This window comes from Puma concolor, chromosome E2 (assembly GCF_028749965.1).
Source record: "Puma concolor isolate L17-30 chromosome E2, mPumCon1.1.hap2, whole genome shotgun sequence".
Taxonomy (NCBI): Eukaryota; Metazoa; Chordata; class Mammalia; order Carnivora; family Felidae; genus Puma; species Puma concolor.
Window position 1 is genome coordinate 34,862,811 of NC_141681.1, and position 22,729 is coordinate 34,885,539.

General features: G+C 54.7%; 1 protein-coding gene across 3 annotated transcripts in view; it reads left to right on the forward strand.

Moving 5' to 3' along the window:
• The window catches only part of ZNF423 (zinc finger protein 423), a 334,487-nt gene that overhangs the window by 180,376 nt on the left and 131,382 nt on the right, over positions 1-22,729 (forward strand). For all 3 annotated transcript variants that reach the window (XM_086689498.1, XM_086689499.1, XM_086689500.1), the window contains one exon: positions 13,816-17,030. In XM_086689498.1, coding sequence (XP_086545624.1) covers positions 13,816-17,030 — 3,215 coding nt within the window. The remainder of the gene's footprint in view (positions 1-13,815; positions 17,031-22,729) is intronic.

Genomic DNA, 22,729 nt, shown 5'->3' on the forward strand with positions numbered 1-22,729 from the left:
TGGGGCTGAGACGTGGGTGGTGGGAGGTAATACCAGTGTGAAGTTCAAGAATGGCTCAATGAGACCATATCCTAGGCTGGAAAGGATGTCAGGGACATGGGGGTGCCCCAAGGACTCAGAAATAGGTAGTGATACCGAGAGCCACAGTTCAGGGTGACAAGTGGCCCCACGGCAGTGTCCCGAGGTCAGGGAGAGGTACTGATGGTGGCAGAGGGAATCAGGGAGGGCTCCCTGGAGGCAGTGTCTTGAGGGGCCAGTGCCTATTAGCCAGGACAGAGCAGGTTTGATGAAACAGTATGCGTTGCTCACATACAAAGGTGTTGCTTGCCTCCCTCCCCACAAAAGAGAAAGAACACCCATTCCCTTTCAAAGCCTCAGATGCAGACACGGCTCTGGATGCCCTTTTCTCTGAAGTTGGTGGAGGAGATGGCTGAACACTTCTAAGAAGCACCGAGGACTTCCAGTCCTTAGCTTGGACTTCTGCAGCTAAAACGTAGGGAAGGGAAGAATGCTATCCAAACAAGCTTAATCCCAATCAAAGGATTATTTTCTTACAGAAAAGCTTCACCTATACTTAATAGTTTTAAATTGTTCCGGGTACCAATTAGACTTTTAATTTTGCTGTTCCCTCCGGCGGCTGGAGGATGTGTGTGGTTTGCGTTTAATCAGAGCTGATTTTTTTTTTTTTTTAAAGTGGTGGTTCCGGGGGAGGGGAGGAGACGAGGATACTGTTTCGGGGTTTCCTTCTGGTGCTGCCAGGGCCCGTGTTTTGGGCGCCTCTCGAGTTGGGGGTTCTCTGTCGTGGCAGCTGTGGCTGTCTCCAGAGTGCCGAACCCAAGTCCCCTCCTGCCAGCCTGAAGGCAGGTCGAGGCTCCGCCGCGGCAGTCCTGCCTGGAGAATCCAACGCCGAGTTAAATATATGGATTATCCCAAAATTTCCGCAGCAATAGGGTGAGTTATTATTGATTCACAGAGCACGGCAAAACATCGCTGCATGAATTAGCAAACAGCTGTTTCTAATTTGAGTTTAGAACGGTACACAGAGGAACTTGTTTCTCTGTTCACTCCTTTCATTTATAATGAATTTTAATCACCGCTACAGGTGAGAAAAAATGTAGAAACAAGCTTGTATCTTGTGGAAGAAACAAAGGAGAGACAGATGCTAACAGATTTCCAGTCTGTGATAAAAGGGATGTTTTGGTACACTTTACATGTAATTAGAGCGCAGCTGTTTCCAGTCCCAGGTCCACGAACACGGCCGAATGTGGGCTCTGCCGATCTCCAAAGGGAGTAAAGAAAAACAGTGATTCAACCCCGAAAGCATTTTGCCTTCTCTTGAGTCGAGCAGTGAGCCCTTGCTCTGGCCCTTGGCGGTGCTGTTTCGTGAACGCTCACGGAGGTGACTTCACACGCCGCGTCCTCCCCACCGGGGGCGTTGGGAGGAGGGCAGGGCTGAGTCGGGGCGCCCGGGCGGCCGCGGGCCAGGCGGCTGATGGAGGAGGCTTCCACAGCCCCTCTGCTAGCTACAAGTGCCCGGCTCCGGGGAGTCTCTCGCTGGGGCACACTGGGGGGCTCTTCTTCCCTGGCAGGACCTGATCGTGCCATTCCACACTAGTTAGTTTGATCACAGTTCACTCTCGGGTGAGCTGATGAAGGCTGGCTTTTTCTTTTCTTTCTTTTTTTTCCCCTTTTTTTTCTGGTCTGTTTAATTTCTGCAATAAAACTCAAACTCAGTTGGATTTTCAATATCTGTGCCGAGTAAATTTGTCTCAGGGATAGAGCGGCCAGACCGGCTGTGCGTTCTGTGAGGTCATAGGCTTCAAGGGGAAAGGTGGATGCCTCCTTCCTGTCCTGTGTGTCCGGTGGCCCTTTGGGATGGCAGCATCTGTGGGTGCAGGGGAGTCAGACCTCATACCCCACCCCCTCTATGAGCCTGGAGGCCCAGGTCCGTGCCCCAGCAAGGCTGCTGGTGCCTTAGTTTCTCCATCTGTTTGAGAAGGGTGGGCTGGCTGCTCTGGAAAGCTCCTTTCTCTCTCATGCCCTGGGATTGTAAATGGTAGGGCCCTGTGGGCCTTTCTGCAGGTCAAACGTCCTTTGCTTTGAAAACCATCTTCTGTAGGGTTAATTGCTGGCCCTTAACTTAGACCCTCCTGGTAGTTTACCAGGACTCAGGAACATGGGACCACTCAATGTCTTGTATCCATTCAAACCAACATGGCTGTTGCCTCCTCTCCTCTCTCTCTCTCTCTCTCTCTCTCTCTCTCTCTCTCTCTCTCTGTCCTGTGATCTTATGTTGAGCTGGGAGCCAGTAGCCAGTGACTATTGTTATTTCATACATTATGGAGGATTTCCCATATGTAACATGTTACTGATATTCACTTATTTTGTCTGCATAGCATCTCAGTAGTTGGGACTATTATTCCCATTTTATAGATGGAGAAACTGAGGTAGGTTTCTCCATCTGTAAAACCGAGGGGGCTGACTGAACATCTAAGGCCAGCTGCTGGCCTAGGACACTTTGTAGTGAGGAAGGGAGCCCTTCCGGTCTGGGCAAACAGGAGAATGAGCACACTGGGTCCAGGCCGGGAGCCATGGCTCAACTCCATTGTGGATGTGCCAGAGGTAGAGCCTGCAAGAAAAGCCAGAAATGGGGGCACCTGGGTGGCTCAGTCCGTTAAGCATGCAACTCTTGGTTTTGGCTCAGGTCATGATCTCGCGGTTCGTGAGTTTGAGCCTCACATCAGGCTCCTCACTGATGTGTGGGGCCTGCTTGGGATTCTCTCTCTCTTCCTCTCTCTCTGCCCCTCCCTTGCTCATGCTCTCTCTCTCTAAACAAACTTAAAAAAAAAAAAAAAAGTGCTAAAAAGCAAAAAAGAAAAGCCAGAAGTGAAAGTAGATGTTTTAAAAAACTTTGGGTGTTCTTGAGTTGAGTTAGAAATGTTGACATTTTTACGAAATAACTGATAGCTGGGTGGCCCCAGACCGCCCGGGGGGAGGACAGCCACGATGATCTGTGTCCCGCTGTGTGGCTCATCAGTCCAGCTGGCTGAGAGCCCTGGGCTGGGTGTCCAGCCCCAGCTTTTCTAATTACTGTCTGCTTTCTGACATCAGGATGTGACCTCACCTCTCTGTTCTGTTTCCTCATCCGTGGGGTGACCACGCAGCTTAGCGTGTAAACCCGGCTACTCGGAGGGTGAGAGGGTGGGTGGGATGCTGGGCTTCGCTCCGGATACCTGGGTGTCTGCCACCCTGCCTGCTTGTCGTAGGGGAATAACCACCACCTCTACAACCTTACAGAGCTACTCAGTGTCGAATGGGATCATGGGTGTGAAGCTTCCGTGCAAAACTTTAAATGCCACACACTTGAGGTCATTTACAATTCATGCTAAAGTTATACCGGCAATCGCCTTATTTTCTTTAGCCAACATTCACTGGGTACTTAGCAGCACATACACATTACCCATTTTGTAAGGTCGCTGCTCTTGTGATCACCATCCAGTGGATGAGCAAATGGGGGCTCAGAGAGGTGCAGTAAACTGTCCGTAGTCACGCACTCAAGGAGCGGCAGGCAGCTCTCCCCATGGCTCTGCTGTCGCTCTGTTGGTGATGTCTCCCTGCAACGGACTGAGTCTCTTTACGATCATGCTGATGGTCTGGGTTCCCGGAAGTTTCGCTAAGGGCTTTGATGGCCACTGTTTACTGTCGGGTGGTATTTTAGCACACCCCAGAGCCGGCTGGAAAAGGCATACCTGGTCAATGGCTTTCAGTCTGCAGCCCCTCAGAGGATGTGTGCTAAGTGCCCCTTTGAGGCAGGGCAGAGAACAGGGGCCCACTCCTCGCCCCCCAGCTGGAGAAGCAGCCCCGAGGGCAAGAATACCTTCCCCCTTTTCTCAGTGTTGGGCCGTGACCTTTGCATGCCAGTCCCCGCCCCTATGCTGCCCGCCGACCCCCTGATGCCCCAACCCACTTAGTTTTTATCCCCAAACTGAAAGAACGATCCCCCTTCCCCTTGATGCGGCCTCACTGGGGATGCTGAGATCCTATCCACAAAGGCACTCTGAGCTCCCTGGAGGAGGGGAGGGTGAATATGAGCTGCTATTATCTTTGCTAATAGCACAGTTCTAATTTAAGATTTCAGGTGGAGCCACATCAGCTTCTGGTAGCCTCTGTGGGGCTCCTTGCCCTACCTCTGAGGAAAGACCCTCCAGCTTCCTGGTCCCCTTCCTTCCCGGGGTGGACTCTTGATTTCCCAGGGGTTGGGCCTCGATCCCTTCCACTGTACCCCCATCTGTCCCTTTAGGAAAACCAAATATCCGCATACAGGACTGACTATTGCTATGACCAAAGGGGTTTTTCGTTTTTTCTCTAAGTGCTTCAAAGTGGCAAAGTGGTGGTTTAGAGCTGCAACTTTAGACAAGTGACTCATTGACAAGTTGGGCAGACAAGAGCATCACCACCTAAGAATGCTGAGTGCTTTCTGTACCCCTCAGAGGACCAAGCATATGCAGCAGGCTTGACAAACATGTGCTCAGTGAAAAAAATGCCTAAACTAGCAGCAAACTGGGATGCTTACTATCTGCCATTCCTCATTCCTGTGCCCAGGGCAGACATCACTAATGGATCACAGACTCGTAGAGCTACAAAGGCTCTCAGAGACCCATTTATCTGATTCCTTCTCTCAAGAGTTGGGGAAATGAAAACACAAAGAGGGGATGTGCTTGCCTGTGGTTATACAGTGCTAGCATCTGAACCTAGTCCCATATGATCTCATTCTCAGTGGCTCAAGGCTTCATGCTCTGGGCTCACAGCCCCACCCTCTGGCCTCAAAATTTTACCCTCTGGCTGAGGCTTTGCCTTCTGGACATGAGGTTCCGCCCTCTGAGTCATCTTTTCTTTTCTTTCTTTTTTTTTTTTTTTAAAATGAAAGGTAGCACATGTTTGCAGCCGAGTAGTTTTATTAGCCTGTGTTCTGCTGTGGAATTTTGGGAGTCTGACAGCCTTCTTTCATCTCTTTTTTGGTCCAAGCTGGCTGTGTTTCTGCAGATACAAAGTTCTCAAGAACCTTGTGGGTCTCCTGTGTATGTCATGGGGATCTACTCTTAGATATCAGGCTCTTCTGCAGGTATTTTCTAGATACTCCTATCTCTACTTTTGGCTTCTACTGAGATGGTTCCAGAGAAATCCCCCCTCCCCCCCCAAATTTCCTAGATGCTCTCTGGTTTGATGTAGGGCATCTGTGAGTCACACACTTAATCTTTTCAAAGAACCTTTCATGTGACTGAATACTCTGAGCTTTTGATTTTTCTGAGATGTTAGCACAATGTACAGTCGTCCCCTCAGCCTTCTCTCTGGAGTGCGCTTTTCTGTTAGAGAATCTCTTAATTATAATGTCTTTTGCAATCTGGGTAGGCTGAGAATTTCCAAAATTATCAATTCTTGGCTTCCTTTCTATTTAACAGCTCTGTTGATTTAGCTCTTTCTTTTCTACTATAAGCCGTGAGATGAAACCAGGCCATGCCTTCAACATTTTGCATAGAAATCTCCTCGGCTAAATATCCATTTTTATCCATTACAAGTTTTGCTTTCCGCATAATTGTGGGACACAATTCCACCGAGCTTTCTGCCGCTATATAATAGGGATCTCTTCCTTCCAGTTTCCAGTATCCTGTTCCTCATTTTCTTCCAAGTCCTCACCATCCGTGCCCTTAATGTACACATTTCTCTTAACAGTCTGGTCACAATGATTCAGGTATTTTCTATGGTGATTTAGGTTTTCTTCATCGTACTCCTTCATTCTACGTCGTCACTAGCAGAGTCATTAACATCCCTATGTCTATGAATAATCTTTTTAAGGCAGTGTAGGCTTTTGCTACCATGCTCCTGGAAATTCTGGTTGCTGCTCTGTGTCTGATTCCAAAGCCACTTCCACACTTAGGTATTTGTTATAGCAGCAGCTGTCTTGGAGGCAAAATCTGTATTAGTTGCCGATTGCTGCTGTAACAAATTACCATGCACTTAGTAGCTTAAGACAACAAAAATTAATTTCTTACAGTTCTGCAGGTCCGAAGGCTGACGTGGATCTCATGGCGTTGGCGGGGCTGTGTTCCTTTCTGGAGGCTGTAGGGGAGAGTCTGATTCCATGCCTTTCTAGTTTTTAGAAGCTGCCCACATTACTTGGTTTGTGGCATTGCGTCATCTCGACCTCCTCTTTTGTCACTTTCTTCCACATTTTAAGGACCGGTTGGGATTACATCTGGCCGACCCAGATAATCCAGGATAATCTCTTCATTTTAAGATCAATGAGCCACTTTAATTCCACCTATAACCTTAATTCCCTTTTGCCTTGTAATGTAACATATTCAGAGGTTTTGGGGGGTGAGGACATGGAGTTTTTCTGCTTACCACAACCTCCTGGTTCAGCTCTGCACACTTCTGCTAGCCTGCATTATCTGCCTTCAAGGGAGGAAAGAGGCCAGCTACACTCAATGGTGCTTGGCCTCAGAGCCAGCCTGGCCTGCTGTTCCACTTCAGGACAGGACTTGGCCTTTGTGGCAGGTGGGACTGCAGCGTGTGGCTCCTGCAGGCTCTCCTTGAGCCATAGATCCTGGCGCTGATGCATGGTGGGCCTCGAACGAGGGAGTGGCTTCTGCAGTGGGTCAGGCCTGAACCAGCATTCAGGGCAGGAGAGGCAGGATAGTCTAGTGGTTAGTGAGTGAATGGGAATGGGGGTGGAGGGACATCTGCCACTCGCTAGCTGTGTGTGCCCAGGGCTTGCTTCCTTTCTTGGGGCCTCAGTCTGCAGTTACAAAGAAGGGGACAGTAACAGTACCTACCTCCTAGTATGTGCAAGAATCAAATGAGAAAATGCTGGCAGAGAAAATGCCTTGCAGAGAATGTTCCATAAACAGTAAGTACTGTGGTTGTTATGAGTTTGGTCCTGCATCTGTCTGCTCTTTGCTGTGTGGCCTCAGTTTCCCCATCTATGAAATAAGGTGAGTGATGGTCTGTTAACTTCCTCTCGCTTCCCTCCCCTTCCCCTTGCACTGGTGCTGACTCTACATGCATGGATGTCGTTGAGTTGAGGAATATTCTGGGATGGATGACCAGCTCTGGCACCTGGTTGGAGGTAAGGAACAGGGCAGGCACTTGGTCCCCTTGTTGTCTGTGACCCCTGTTCCCTCAGGCCTGGTTTGAGGTCGATTGTGTCTCTGGGGGCCAAGTCCCTGGTAGGCACTGAGATGGTGAGGATGCCCCACCCAGCCTGGGAGCTCTGGCCTGACGGCCTCTGTCTCCTTCACACTCTGATATCCAGGCCCCCATGGGCCTGGGGCTAGCTGAGGGGGAAGCTCACATCACAGTTTGCTGGAAGCAGCCCGAGGAGAGGGCCTCAGGGTTTGCCCAGTGCACCTGTGTGCTGCACCAGGCTTCCAGGTGGTGCAGAGACACAGATGGGTAGGTTTGAAGTTTCCCAAGAAGAGATTAGGAATATGGCCAGATGCCCCCTCTGGCTGACTTTGTATCCTTGCAGGCCTAGAAAGACACCTTTTTGGGTTCGGGCTGCCCCATGGGGAGCGCAGTCTGTGGTGTGCGCTGAAGTCTGCTCAGATGTCTTGCCGCTCTTACCACCTCGGGCTCTGGGAGCATCGATCTGCAATCCTAGGACACCAGGGCTGCTCTGTGCCCTCTGTGGCCAGGCCTCCTCATCAGCCAGGGGTGGAGCTGACCCTTCTCTCTGGCGAGAGACCGCCTTCAGATCACAACACAGCACCATAGTATCTTGCAAGCCCTGTGGTCTCTGCTTGAATGACAGGATTTTTGGGACCCTGCCCCAAGGTCTCCCTTTTCGGAGAGGATGGGCAGCTCCTTTCCTGGAGGAGGAAACCTAGATGACTCTTCTGTAGCACTGGGAGTCAGGAGACTCCTTCCTCCAATTGCTCAGTGCCCTTTGAGCATGCCCTTGGACAGACCTGTGCTCATGGCAGACATCACCAATTGATTTCAGCACTTATTTCTTCTGAGCCCAGATACGGCCTTATAATCCTTCTGAACACAGTACCCTTGGCAACCGCTTCCAATTGATCGTCCCTGGAAGTTCCCTTTTCTCTCTGGTCCTTCGGTATCCTGCAGGATTGGCATAAATGGTTCCCGAATCTGCGTTCCCATTTCTCTGAGCTGCAGAAGGGTCACGACGGTTCTCATTCCTGTAGCTCCCGATGGAAGCACAGGGGAGGCTGTCCATGGAGCACCATGGAGCACTTTGTCCGGTGGGGAACTTGTCTCCTTGGCAATTTTCATTTTCCTAAGGAAATGGGGCAGTGGCGAGGAGACCTTCTGGGGCTTCAAAAAGAATGGTCGGGCCTTTTTGTGGCTCTCATGGAGAGAATCTGGGTGGTTGGAATCTTGTCCGAATGACCTTTATATTCATCCTGAAGGGACCTTGGAGACCAAAATTCCAGCTTCCCATATTATAGCACAGGGAGCCAAGGCCTAGAATTTTCTCTGTCCTGCTCCGTTGCCTCTGCCCCCAGCACATTCTCCCCCGGGCACCTTGCTTGCTGGTGCCTTCTTTCGTGGTCTGGAATATCTGGTCATTTTCATCCACTTGGATGACTCTGTCTAGCCCAGGAATGCCCTAGAAACCTGGAGCTGCTGGATATCCATTCTTTTCCCCTTCCCATATGATGCAGGGCACCTCCCAGGGCTCTTTTCAGAACCATTTATTCCTCTTGCAGACTTTGGTAGCAGGGGCTCGCTTCTTCCTTCCTCCCTGCCACAGTAGAGGGTCCCCCTTTCTGCTCAGTCGTGTGGGCTGTGGGCCGGTCACGGTCCCTCTTCTGTTCAGGCACTTCCTCAGCAGCTGCGACCTTGATTCTCTGTGACCGGAGGAGCCCTGGGGCCGAGGCTCCCAGCCACCTCCGGTGGCAGTCACTCTGCTCTGCCGGCCACAGGGTCCGGCACCCAGCGTGGCCACGTGAGCTTGGGGTCCACCCTGCGCTTTCTGCCACTGATGTGTCCTGAAGCCGAGTTAATGTTCTTTCTGCTACTTAATTGAATTTTTATCGAAATTTCTCCCCTCTTTTACGCTTGTTTTGGTTCTCTTCCTGCAGCAGACAGCAAAAGCCTCATATAACCCATTTCCTACCAGGCCTTTTTGCAGGATCAGTCATTTTTAAATGACTTTAATCTCCATTTTGTAAGTGATTTTTCGACTCATTTTGTCATACTACTTTGTACTCATCCTAGGGGGAGGGGAAGCCGAGGGCCTGCATTAGTCATTGCCCTTCTCACTTGATCTTCTCGTGTGACAGCATCCCTCTCAAAGGAGAGAAGCAGTGGGAAATTGAGGGTGAAGGCACCGACTCAGAAAGGCTAACTGGACCCTGGTCCCCCTGCCTGCCAGCTGTTACTGCCACTGGCCAGTTACTCAGCCTCTCTGGGCCTCCGTTTTCTCACCTGTGAATGGGGATAATAATAGCGCCCGTCTCATTGGGCTGTTGAGAGAATCGAATGTGTTAACACATGCAAAGCTCTCAGAAGAATGCCCAGCAATAGTAAAGTCTGGACAAGCATTTACTTGGAAATCAAAAGGTAGCAGGTTGAAGGGACTTTTGTTGCACCTGCCTTCTCCCTGAGTTTTGAACCATTCGAGCCGAAGGGGCTCTTGAGATCACCTGTGCCCCACTTCTGCACCCCTTCCCTTTCTGCACATCTGTACCGGCCGCATGTGCGTGGTATGTGTGCACCTGCGAGGGGAGCGTTACTGCTGTGAGGGAGGGAGCCCTCATCCTCTGCCGGCGTCCCTGCCGGCACCCTGGGCACTCCGGTGCCGGCACATCTCTCTGGCCTGCTCCTAGAGCACGAAGCTGTGCGTCCCCAAAGCAGAGTGTACTGGAAGGGGTGGGCCGGCAGCAGCCAAGGTTAAATGTTTTTAGAACAGAAGGCTTTAAACAGTGTGGTCTGAATTTGGGACTTTATATGTCAACATACACACTTCCCCTGATTGGGCCTTTTCAGCGCAAGGGGCCTTATTGTCATTTCCTGTCAGGTGATTATAATCTCAGCAGTTGTGCAGTTTGTTGCTCCCAGAATAACGTGCTTTGCTTTAATTCTGAAACTCGTTTGCAGAAAAAGAAAGCCCACCAGGCAGCCCAGCAATGGGCCTTGGGGACTGTGGCACCGGGCGGGTTTCTCTACCACTGGGGGAATAGATCCCGTGCTGCCGGGAGACGTGGCGCTCTGGCCAGACACAACTGGGGCATCGGGTCACGTGACCGAGGGCAAGGCACGCACCTCTCTGAGCCTCAGCTTCCTCATCTCAAAAATGGGATGTCACCGATGGTCGTGAGGATGGAACGAAATTAACCGAGGCAATAGAAGCCCTTAACACGGTGTTGGCACTCGAGGAGTGCGCAAGAAGCGTAGCTACTGATGTCATTAGCACTCATGGTACTAATTAGTACTAATTATTATTATTATTGGCCAAATAGTGTTTTTGTGTCATGGCTTCATTGAAGTGTAATTTGCATACCATAAACTTAACTTGTTTTAGGCGAGCAATTAGCAACTTCGTAGAGCTGTGCAGCGCTCGCCATGGTCTGGTTTTAGGGCATTTCCGTGATCTTACAAGGATGTCTCTTGCCCATTTGCAGTCATCCTTGCTCCCTGCTCCAGCCTCAGGCAATCACTAATCTGCTTTCTGTCTCTCCAGATGTGCCTTTTCTGGACATTTCATGTAAGTGCTTTTTCTTTTTCTTTCCCTTTTTTTTTTTTTAAACAGTTAAGTTTTATTTTTTATTTTTAAAAATATTTTTAAAAGTTTGTTTATTTGTTTGAGAGAGAGAGTGCACACCAGCAGGGGAGGGGCCGAGAGAGAGAGGGAGACACAGAATCTGAAGCAGGCTCCAGGCTCCAAGCTGTCAGCACAGAACCTGATGCGGGGCTCCCTCTCACGAACTGTGAGATCATGACTTGAGCCAAAATGAAGAGTCAGACGCTTAACTGACTGAGCCATCCAGGCGCCCCAAAGAGCGCTTTTTCACATTAATTTTTCTCATCTGCTTCTCACAATGATTCTTTTTTTTCACATGTAGAAACTGAGTCTGAGAGGTTAAGAGGAATTCTCTTGGGCTGATGAATAAATGGAGGAGAGGGGCTTTGAATGCAGGACTCTGCTCTCGTTCTGTTTTGGGGGTTGGGGGACAGGGCTCGGGAGCAAATGAACGCTGGCAGAAAGACATGTCCTGGCTAGGTCTTTTGGGCAAAGCATCTTCCTGTCTCACTCACCCTTGAGCTGACCTCGGTTCAAGCCTGTGTCCTCCACTCATCAGCCCTGCAAGTGCCTGCACCTCTCTGGTCTCTGGGGGCCCCACCCTGAATGCAGAGAGCGGGCTGGTTGTGGTCATGCTGTCCGGAAGGGCTCAACGGAGATCCAGCCTGTGACTTTCTCCCCTATGCAGAGGCAGTCTTCTCTAACTGACCTCAGGAGATCCATCCACATCCATGTCCTGGGCAAGGGGTCGCCTGTGGGCGGTCCTGGTGCTGTCTTTTCCTGGGGAAAGTCTCTGTGGCTGTGCCTTAGTTTCCTCGCCGGTACAGTGGGAGGGGCCCTGGCTCCTGCCTCAGCGGTGGTTGTGAGAAAAGTACTTAACAGAGCACCAGGCACACAGGAAGGGCCCCGTGGCAGCTTGAGTGTGTCTGAGCTAAGACATCAAAATAATAAAAAGCCGGTTGAGCCTGGCCAGGGGGCGGGGGCCCAGCAGGTCCCCCAGCTGCCCCAGCCCCAGCCATCTCCTCCCTTGGGTCCCTTTGTCTGCGCCCCGCGGAGCCCAGCTGGCAAGAGCTGGGAATCACCAGGCAGGGGCTGGGGCATCTCCCACCGCGTCTAATCGGAGGAGCCGTGGCAGCGGCTGCATCTTTCCTGTCCGAAGGGCCCTGTAAATGGGAGGCGCCCAGGGGAGCAGGCGCCCTCACCCCAGGAGGACGTTCTGGAAGGCTCCCTGTGCCAGGCTGGGCGGCTGGGCTTCAGGGGTGGAGAGGCTGCCAGGAGGTATGGGACTCGGGGCCGTGAGCTTTGGAGAGAGCCTCACCCTCCCTGGCAGAGCTTTGCCGACGCGGCCAGCTGGGGTCAGGCAGATCTTCACACGGTCAGGGCCAGGGCCACGGCCAGGGGCCAGGGTGGACATCAGGGCGATGGGTGGGGTCTAGGAACAGACTCAGAGGTAGCCCTGAGGGACCTCTCAAGACCCTGCCGCTGGGCTTACGGTCTCTTAAAGTCTTGGGGTTGGCCTGGGACAGCAGAGGCATCTGTGAGCGCCTGGGGGTCCGGGACCCTTGGGGCCAGGGCCATGCCTGTGGCTGCGGTGAGTGTGACCATGTGTGAGCGTACGTGTCTGCAGGTGAGTGAGCATGTGTGCATGTATGCGTGTGTGTGAGCCATGGGGGGAACATGGTGTGTGAACGGATGTGTGTGTGCGGAGCGTGGTGCCTGTGGGTGACTGTGTGTGTGAGTGTGTTTATGTGTGCCTGTGCCTGGGAGCGTGGGCCCCCTGCTCTCCCCTTCCGGAGGATCTGGGCTGCCTCCGGCCCAGACTTTCTGGGTTACGTCTGTGAGGCTTTTTCTGGAGACTAAGCTGTGCTGGCGGGGGCAGTGGTTTATTTCCTCAGGGTTACAAGAGCAAGGTCAGTGCAGCTGAATCTGAGCTTTTGTTTGTCTCTCCCCTGCCCGTAGCAGCCTGCGGTCCGTTTCATTCATTATTAAGTTTTAAATCCACCTGATGTGAAACTTGAGCCTCGGAACTCACTCCCTGCTTGGGCTGGCTCGGTCCGACCCCCACCGAGTCTTGAGGCTCAAGGTACTTCACTGGCTCTGTTTACGGTGTCCTGTGTGCCTTTGTTTTTCCAGAAACAGCCAGCCCCTTGTTTCTTTAGTTTTCCTTTGAGGCTGGACAGGGCCAGTGGAGGCCGGGGAGGGTGAGTCATCTGTGCAAGGATGGCCTCCCATACCTGCCAAGGTGGGTCGAAGGGCCCACTGGACTCTGAGCTCTGGGGCCATCTGGGCCCTGGCCCATCCCCTAACCACCCCACATCAGGCCATCTCCCAGGGCCCTGGGAACAGAGCACACACACCCCCACCTTGGGATGGTTTGTGCTGGGAACCCCGCAGATCCTTCTCAAGTACCCTTTGCTTACTCCTGCTTGTGCTGCCGGGTCTGATGCCACGTGCCCATGACTTGGGCCTCATAGTCTGTCTGCTCCCTGAAGCGGCAGACCCAGCTCCCTCCCCAAATGTGGTGAAGCAGCATTCAATAAGGTGCATTTTATTTTCTTGCAAGGTTTTGCCTGTGCCCCTAAGGATAAGTGGAATTTCCCACCAGGACTAGGGGCTGGAGGGGGAGTCAATCCCCACGTCTTGATCAGGTGAGGACTTGCCTCCTTTTGGCCTACGGGACTGATGGATTGTGAGGTCATTTCTGGTGACTTCCTCCAGGCTGCATCCCCGTGGCCCATCAGGGAAGTGCCTGGGACCTCACCTCCCGTGGGGGGGGTATGGCGTCCAACGAGGCCCAGGCAGGTGTTGCTGAGGAGAAAGGCATGTCCGCTCCGTATCCTGCCGCCCCCACCCTGCCACTCCCCTGCAGACCGACGGCCCTTGCGTCCACTTGCTTCCGGCCCCCCGGACTCCCTCCCCTGACTCTCCTGCAGCCGTTGGCCAGCTGCACAGCCTCAGCCCGCGAGCTGTCGAGAAGCTGGCTCTGTCCTTGTTTCTCGGCGGCCCTGGGAATTGCCTCTAATCTCCTTTCCGCCTTCCCCCCGCAGATGGTGACGACGACCCACAACTCTCCTGGGTGGCCTCGTCTCCCTCCAGCAAGGATGTTGCGTCACCCACGCAGATGATCGGAGATGGGTGTGACCTTGGCTTGGGCGAGGAGGAAGGGGGCACAGGCCTGCCGTACCCTTGCCAGTTCTGCGACAAGTCCTTCATCCGCCTGAGCTACTTGAAGAGGCACGAGCAGATCCACAGCGACAAGCTGCCGTTCAAGTGCACCTACTGCAGCCGCCTCTTCAAGCACAAGAGGAGCCGCGACCGGCACATCAAGCTGCACACGGGCGACAAGAAGTACCACTGTCACGAGTGCGAGGCGGCCTTCTCCCGCAGCGACCACCTCAAGATCCACCTGAAGACCCACAGCTCCAGCAAGCCCTTCAAGTGCACCGTGTGCAAGCGTGGCTTCTCCTCCACCAGCTCGCTGCAGAGCCACATGCAGGCGCACAAGAAGAACAAGGAGCACCTGGCCAAGTCGGAGAAGGAGGCCAAGAAGGACGACTTCATGTGCGACTACTGCGAGGACACCTTCAGCCAGACCGAGGAGCTGGAGAAGCACGTGCTCACCCGCCACCCCCAGCTCTCCGAGAAGGCCGACCTGCAGTGCATCCACTGCCCTGAGGTCTTCGTCGACGAGAACGCGCTGCTCGCCCACATCCACCAAGCCCACGCCAACCAGAAACACAAGTGCCCCATGTGCCCCGAGCAGTTCTCCTCGGTGGAGGGCGTCTACTGCCACCTGGACAGCCACCGGCAGCCCGACTCCAGCAACCACAGCGTCAGCCCCGACCCCGTGCTGGGCAGCGTGGCCTCCATGAGCAGCGCCACGCCAGATTCCAGCGCCTCCGTGGAGCGCGGCTCCACCCCGGACTCCACCCTGAAGCCACTGAGGGGCCAGAAGAAGATGCGGGATGATGGGCAGGGCTGGTCCAAGGTGGTTTACAGCTGCCCCTACTGCTCCAAGCGGGACTTTAACAGCCTGGCCGTGCTGGAGATCCACCTGAAGACCATCCATGCGGACAAGCCCCAGCAGAGCCACACGTGCCAGATCTGCCTGGACTCCATGCCCACCCTGTACAACCTCAACGAGCACGTCCGCAAGCTGCACAAGAACCACGCCTACCCCGTGATGCAGTTTGGCAACATCTCCGCCTTCCACTGCAACTATTGCCCCGAGATGTTCGCCGACATCAACAGCCTGCAGGAGCACATCCGCGTCTCCCACTGCGGCCCCAACGTCAACCCGCCTGATGGCAATAACGCCTTCTTCTGCAACCAGTGCTCCATGGGCTTCCTTACCGAGTCCTCCCTCACGGAGCACATCCAGCAGGCCCACTGCGGTGTCGGCAGCACCAAGCTGGAGTCCCCGGTCGTGCAGCCCGCGCAGTCCTTCATGGAGGTCTACTCCTGTCCCTACTGCACGAACTCGCCCATCTTCGGCTCTATCCTGAAGCTCACCAAGCACATCAAGGAGAACCACAAGAACATCCCACTCGCCCACAGCAAGAAGTCCAAGGCGGAGCAGAGCCCGGTCTCGTCTGACGTGGAGGTGTCTTCCCCGAAGCGGCAGCGGCTCTCGGCCAGCGCCAACTCCATCTCCAACGGCGAGTATCCCTGCAATCAGTGCGACCTCAAGTTCTCCAACTTCGAGAGCTTCCAGACCCACCTGAAGCTGCACCTGGAGCTGTTGCTGAGGAAGCAGGCGTGCCCACAGTGCAAAGAGGACTTTGACTCCCAGGAGTCCCTCCTGCAGCACCTGACGGTGCACTACATGACCACGTCGACCCACTACGTGTGCGAGAGCTGCGACAAGCAGTTCTCCTCTGTGGACGACCTGCAGAAACACCTGCTGGACATGCACACGTTCGTGCTGTACCACTGCACCCTGTGCCAGGAGGTCTTCGACTCCAAGGTGTCCATCCAGGTGCACCTGGCGGTGAAGCACAGCAACGAGAAGAAGATGTACCGCTGCACGGCCTGCAACTGGGACTTCCGCAAGGAGGCCGACCTGCAGGTGCACGTCAAACACAGCCACCTGGGCAACCCGGCCAAGGCGCACAAGTGCATCTTCTGCGGGGAGACCTTCAGCACCGAGGTGGAGCTGCAGTGCCACATCACCACGCACAGCAAGAAATACAACTGCAAGTTCTGCAGCAAGGCCTTCCACGCCATCATCCTGCTGGAGAAGCACCTGCGGGAGAAGCACTGTGTGTTCGACGCCGCCACCGAGAACGGCACGGCCAACGGGGTGCCCCCCGCTGCCGGCAAGAAGGCCGAGCCGGCCGACCTGCAGGGCATGCTGCTGAAGAACCCCGAGGCGCCCAACAGTCACGAGGCCAGCGAGGACGATGTGGATGCGTCGGAGCCCATGTACGGCTGCGACATCTGCGGGGCGGCCTACACCATGGAGGTGCTGCTGCAGAACCACCGGCTGCGGGACCACAACATCCGGCCCGGGGAGGACGACGGCTCGCGCAAGAAGGCTGAGTTCATCAAGGGCAGCCACAAGTGCAACGTGTGCTCGCGGACTTTCTTCTCGGAGAACGGGCTCCGGGAGCACCTGCAGACGCACCGGGGCCCCGCCAAGCACTACATGTGCCCCATCTGCGGTGAGCGCTTCCCCTCCCTGCTGACGCTCACCGAGCACAAGGTGACCCACAGCAAGAGCCTGGACACGGGCACCTGTCGCATCTGCAAGATGCCACTGCAGAGCGAGGAGGAGTTTATCGAGCACTGTCAGATGCACCCCGACCTGCGCAACTCGCTCACGGGCTTCCGCTGCGTGGTGTGCATGCAGACGGTCACCTCCACGCTGGAGCTCAAGATCCACGGCACCTTCCACATGCAGAAGCTGGCGGGCAGCTCGGCTGCGTCCTCTCCCAATGGCCAGGGGCTGCAGAAGCTCTACAAGTGTGCCCTGTGCCTCAAGGAGTTCCGCAGCAAGCAGGACCTGGTGAAGCTTGATGTCAACGGGCTCCCCTACGGCCTCTGTGCCGGCTGCATGGCCCGTAGTGCCAACGGACAGGTGGGCGGCCTGGCCCCGCCCGAGCCCGCCGACCGGCCCTGCGCCGGCCTCCGCTGTCCCGAGTGCAGCGTCAAGTTCGAGAGTGCCGAGGACCTGGAGAGCCACATGCAGGTGGACCACCGTGACCTCACGCCAGAGACCAGTGGGCCCCGGAAAGGCGCCCAGACGTCGCCAGTGCCCCGGGTAAGAGGCTGTCCCTGCTCCTGGGGGCTCCCCCTGAGCTCTGTACCTCCTGGTGGCGTTCCCTTTAGCAGCCCAGACAAGCAGCGCTCTCGTGCAGCCACCGGGTACGTCCGCTCTGCGGGAGACTCCGGGGTGATCCCCAGGGTTGCCATTTCCCTTCCAGCTGTGTGACGTGGCAGACGTTGTTTATCTCTCCGGGCCTCGTTTGTCAAGTGCTCATCTGTAAAAGGGGAATGACAATTGCCTGGACTTCATGGGATCGCTTTCAGGGACCCGTGGTGTCATATGGGTAAAGGGCCCGACGCACCGGCTGACACACAGCGAACGCTCCATAAATGGTGGCTGTCGTCTTTCATACAGATCTGAGGTGGACGCATTCACTTGTTTGTTGAGTCTCCTTGGGCAAGTCCCTTTGCTCTCTGGGGTTCAGGTTCAGGATTCTTTTCGGTAATCCGTAGAGATAATATCCGCATACAGGGCTCAGGACCTGCACTTAGTTAGGGCCTGATCATGCAGCCTGTAATCACCGGCTGATAGGTTATCATCAACAGCACATCTTTATAGTTAGTGCAGGTGCTGATGCATGGAAGAGCCTAGGAATGGATTCAGTTGCTGTTCTCATTAATGACTGATTGATGGATTGATTCCTCCATTCATTTGTTCATCAGATTTGCCCTGAGCACCCATTATGTGCCTGGCAGTCAAGGAGAGTCAGAAACGGACCCTACCTTGGGGGCTTCCCGACTAGGGGAGGCCACAGGCCCATAACTAGTAGGTTTCAGGGAGGCAGGGGAAGTTCAGGCTCTGGGAGGGTCCAGGGTGGGTCTGGGTGCCATGGCCAAGGGCCACCTGATGGTGGGCCCGGGGCCTGCCTGGCTCTTGGGTGTCTGACAGTCGGGCCCGGGGTTCCCACTGAGTCTGTTGGCTGTTTCCAGACTGAGGAGGTGCCAAGCAGATCTCGGGAGTGTCTTTCCCTTGAGGGCCGGCTGCTGGCGCCATGGGCGGAAGGCGGAATTTGGGGAAGGACCATGTGCTGCGCATGCTTGCTGGAAGACAGGGGTGTAGCTGAGGGTGGTTCACTGTGGGGCTGGGATCAGAACTGGCTCCTGGGACTCTGGGATTTTGAGGGTGAGGAGAGGGAAGGGGGGCTGGAGGAGGGTAGAAGGAGAATCTGCAGTGGAAGGGACACATTTGAGGCCCACTGGCCCGCTCTCCACTGAGGTCCAACAGGCCAACGGCCTGTCCACGTTCCCCCTGGCTGGAGAAACACCTGAATGAGGGCAGAGCGGAGCGTTCTTCTGGGGGTCTGAGGCCTGTTCTCAAAGGCCTGTCTGGAGCAGAGAGCTCCCTTTTGGGCCCATAACACCTCACCCTCTCAAGGCCTTTTGACCGAACCAGGTGTCTGGAGAAGGGTCCCATAGGTCACCCCTGAGAGGTTCTGTGCACTGGCCCTGGTCCCCACTGCTCGGCTCTGCTCAGCCTCGGCTTGCTGGCCGGCCAGTGTGGGTGGGCCGGGAAGCCTTTGGGCCCTGGAATCAGATGGGCTGGGTTAAAATCGCCTTCTTCCAGGACCCCCCAGGGATTTGATCTCTCCAGGCCTCTGCCCTCTCCTGTAAAGCCAGAGAGTAGTAATAGCAGCAGCAACAATATCTATCTCCAGAGCTGACATCACCTGGGAGGCACTGGGGGGCCATTCGGGGTTTTGTTGTTGTTGTTTTTGTTGTTGATTTATTTTGAGAGAGAAAGTGAGCAGGGGAGGTGCGGGGAGTGAGTGAGAGAGAATCCCAAACAGGCTCATGCTGTCAGCACAGAGCCTGACGCAAGGCTCAAACTCACGAACCGTGAGATCACGACCTGAGCCGAAACCAAGACTGACTGAGCCACTCAGGCGCCCCCCATTCTGGGTTTTTAAGGAGCATCTGCTCTGATTGTTCAGTACCTGCCCCTCTCCCATTGTTAAACATCGTGACTATTTTTTGTGTGGACCTCCGTGTTTTGCCCTGAGGCCTAAGTGAGCAGAAGAAGTGCTGGGCACACAGTGAACATCACTTGGTATTTATCCCGTTTATAACCACAGCTCACACTTACGGGGGGATAAGGATGTGCTGAGCACTTTATGTCTATACTATGATACTGCCTTTACAGATGAAGAAATGGAGATACAGAACAGTTTGCCCTCAGGCCCCAGCTTTCAAGAGGCAGAGAAGGGATTTGAACCCAGGTAGTGTGGTGCCACAGCCGACCTCTTGACCCACATTCTGCCTATCGCCTCTGCAGCCCATCCTGGTTGCAGGCTGGGGTGGGCTCCAGGGTGGTCACCCCTCTCGTTCAGACCACGGGACAGTGTGGCGGGACTGGGGCCCTGTACACCCTCCTTCCACGTGCTCCCAGCCCCATCCCTGCCTTCCCACGCTGCCCACCACGGCGCTGGGGCTCCTGGCAGCCACAGGGCTGCTTCTAGAGTCTCCTCCTCCTCCACAGTCTCTGCTCTGGATTCTCCGTCAGTACCACTTCATAAAGCCCCTACTGTGTGGGCCACGGCAACAACCTGGGAGCCTTGCTGTGACCTCTGTTTTGGCAAAGGCGGTATCCAGGCTCAGAAAGGTGGAACTGTATACTCAGGGATGCACAGCTGTGCATGGCAGCTCAGGGATTCACACCCGAGGGGCCTTGTTTTCTGGGAGCCTGACAGACCTTCCTCTCCCCATCCCAGGCCTTGTGAGAGAAGAGAGGAACAATCACATCTAGAGACCTGGGCAGATGGGCCGTTTGCAGAAAGGAGCTAGACAAAGCCCGGAACCTTCCCAGTGAAGGCCCAGCCTCTGGGGCCTTGCCCCCTGCCTGGGCACGCCTGGGGGCAGGGGCCCAGCTGTCTGTTCACCCACCCTCCCTCCCCCAGGACTCACGCATGTAAGAGCAGACTCTGGGGGCTATGCAAGGGCTTGGGGGCTGGCAGGCTGGGACCCTCGGGAGTGTATCCATAGCAACCAGTTCTCGGAGGACTGGGTTCCTGTGGGGCTGAGGCTGCTGTTGGCTGGAGCGTGAAGCATTGAGGTTCCCTCCCCCCGCCCCCCGCCCATGCTCTGCTTATGGGTAATAACAACATCACCCCAACTCTGGGCCACTGTGGGCAGACACCAGCCCTCCATTGACTCCCCAGGTTCTCACAGTGCCAGATGGGGCATACTGGGTGCTCTCACACTGGTTAGAGGCCTTGGTCAGGCCGCACCAGCTCTCTGTCCCCTGGCCCAGGACTGTCGAATGTGTTCTGGGACACGGGGCTGAGAAAGGCTGCTCAGACGGGCTCCAGAGGCAGCCCTCCTGGCATCAAACCCCAGTCCCCTTGCCCAGTAGTGCGGGGCTCTGGCCAAGTGGCTTGGCCTCTTCAAACTCCACTTTCTCCACCTTTAAAGTGGGGTTCACAGAGTGATTGTGAGTCTTCAGAATAAACAGAGCCTGCACATAGTAGGTGCTCAGTAAATGTGAGCTGCTGTCATGATTGTGGAAATTCAGTAGCTATGGGCTGTCTTTCCTGTCTCTCCCTCGCTTCTCATCTCCTGTCTCTGCTGGTCTCAAGCATGTTCTCTCTCCGCCCCGGGCTCCTCTCTGAGGTTGCTGGGGGCCACACAGGGGCAGGCAGCCCTGGCCACAGGCCCAGGAGAACCATGGGAGGGACCCTGGGGAAGGGGCTTATGGCAGAGCAGGTGCTTTGAATGCCAAGTTCTGTCTTTCTGTAATTATGTCTCCTGGTGGGGGCTGAAGCTCTAGAGGAGGAGGGGGTCTCTGGGGGACAGAGAAGGGGAGACAGCCCAAGAGGAGGCGTTGGGGTGAGGACGAGGTCTGGCCAAGGTTGTAGCGGGAGGGAGGCAGAGTAAGAGAGCCCTCACCTGCCTGTGCCTGAACTCATGTTCCACCAACATGGAGGACCAGATGGTGCTGGCCGGGTGCCTGCTGCCCTGGGCCTTGGGCACCCATGGCCTTGCACGCAAGGCCGGGAGGGCCGTCTTTTGGAGGAGGGGGCTCTCGGTATAATACACATGCTTAATGAATGTTGGTGCTGGTGAACCTATGTGTGTGGCAAGGCGTGGATGCACATATGGGCAGTTGGGGGTCTACACTTGTGTCCACAAGGGTGTGTATTGGGGGTGGGGTCTGTGCGTGTGCTTGTGTCACAGCTACTTGTGCAGCTGTGGGCACATTCGGGCATGATGGATCCAGTGAGAGCTGAAAGCCTTCATGTCCCAGGATGAATTTGGATACGTCAACCTGTGTGAACGTGTGGTCCATGAGGATGCCTCCACTGCTCTGAGGGTGTTGCACCCGTGTGTCTGTGTTAGAGGGAGCAGATTGCCGTGTGTGTGGTGGGGGTTGGGGGTCTTGTGTGTTGACAGTGAGTTGCAACAAGGGAGTGTACGTGGGTCTGTTTGCATGTCTGTGTGTGTCCTCATGGGCGTGTCCATGCCTGTGCATGCAGTCTCTGTGTGTGTATGTGTGTGTGTGTGTGCGCGCACCCAGGCTCTTGTGGTCAGCAATGTCACCTCCCTTGGGAATCCCCTGGAGCATTTTCCCCATCAGGAGGGGCCCTATTATTGGGCAGTCTTTTTCCTGCCACTGAGGGGTGGCCATGTGGTGGAGGAGTATTGGAGGTAACTTCTCATCCTGCCTAGCCCCTGGTGATTTATTTTCCAAGCACAGCAACCCACTTCATTCACCTGCTCCTAGGAGGAACAATCAAAATCACTTTGATCATGGATAGTCCTCTGCACTGGTCTGGACTGGCCATGGCTGTGGCCTCCACAGCCTTCCATCCAGCAGGCCTGCCCTGAGCGTCCTTGGTATGGAGCTTCCTGGGGTGTGCTTTGTTCTTGTATTGACTTCTTCCTTCTTCTTTCCCTTCCTATGTGATGGCAAGAGGGCAGGGGACACATGTGGGAAGGAATGAATGATTCTGACAATGGAAGACCCAAGATCATTGCTCTCCATGAGCACGGATGTGGAGTTGAGCTGAGATGGGGGCTTTGGGACTGTGTACCCCCAGAAGGCCTCAGCCCCCACAGTCTCTTCTGGTCTGAATTTCTCCTCTGTCTGTTGTGAGGCCAGAAACCCCAGCTCTGTCCGACCCCCGTCTCACGCCCTACTTCTTGGGCATTTCCCTGCAGAATGCCTGCCTCTGGGCCACTGTTCTGAACCCCTAGGTTTTCTGAAACACTGGGGGAAAGGGCCCTGGTCTTATCAGAGTGGGTTCTGGAACCTGAGGGGGGACCCTGCCTCTGGAACCAAAGCTCCCAGCACCAGCTAGGACAGCTGTTTCCTCATTGATTCGTTCAACAAGCATTTGCTCAGCAGCAATAACAATTGTAATAAAAGTTAAGTCATTATTAGGCACTCCTTCTGGGCCAGGTCCTGCGCTGGGTAGTGAGGATCCAAGATACAGAAGGCATCTTTGGTTCTCTTTGCTCCTCCTGCCCTAGTAAAGTGCTTTGCAACATAATATTTGCAACTTGGCTCATTTGTTCAACAAATGCTTTCCATGTACTTAGTCTCTGCTGGCCGTGGGACCTCACAGGTGGACAAAGTGCATCCTGGCCCTCTGGGTGCTCACGATGCAGTGGGGGAGCAAACAAGTCAATTAGCCACGACGAATCCATGTGCTGATTAACTAGATGCTTTAAGCATAAGCTCGGGGGCCTGGGGAGCCC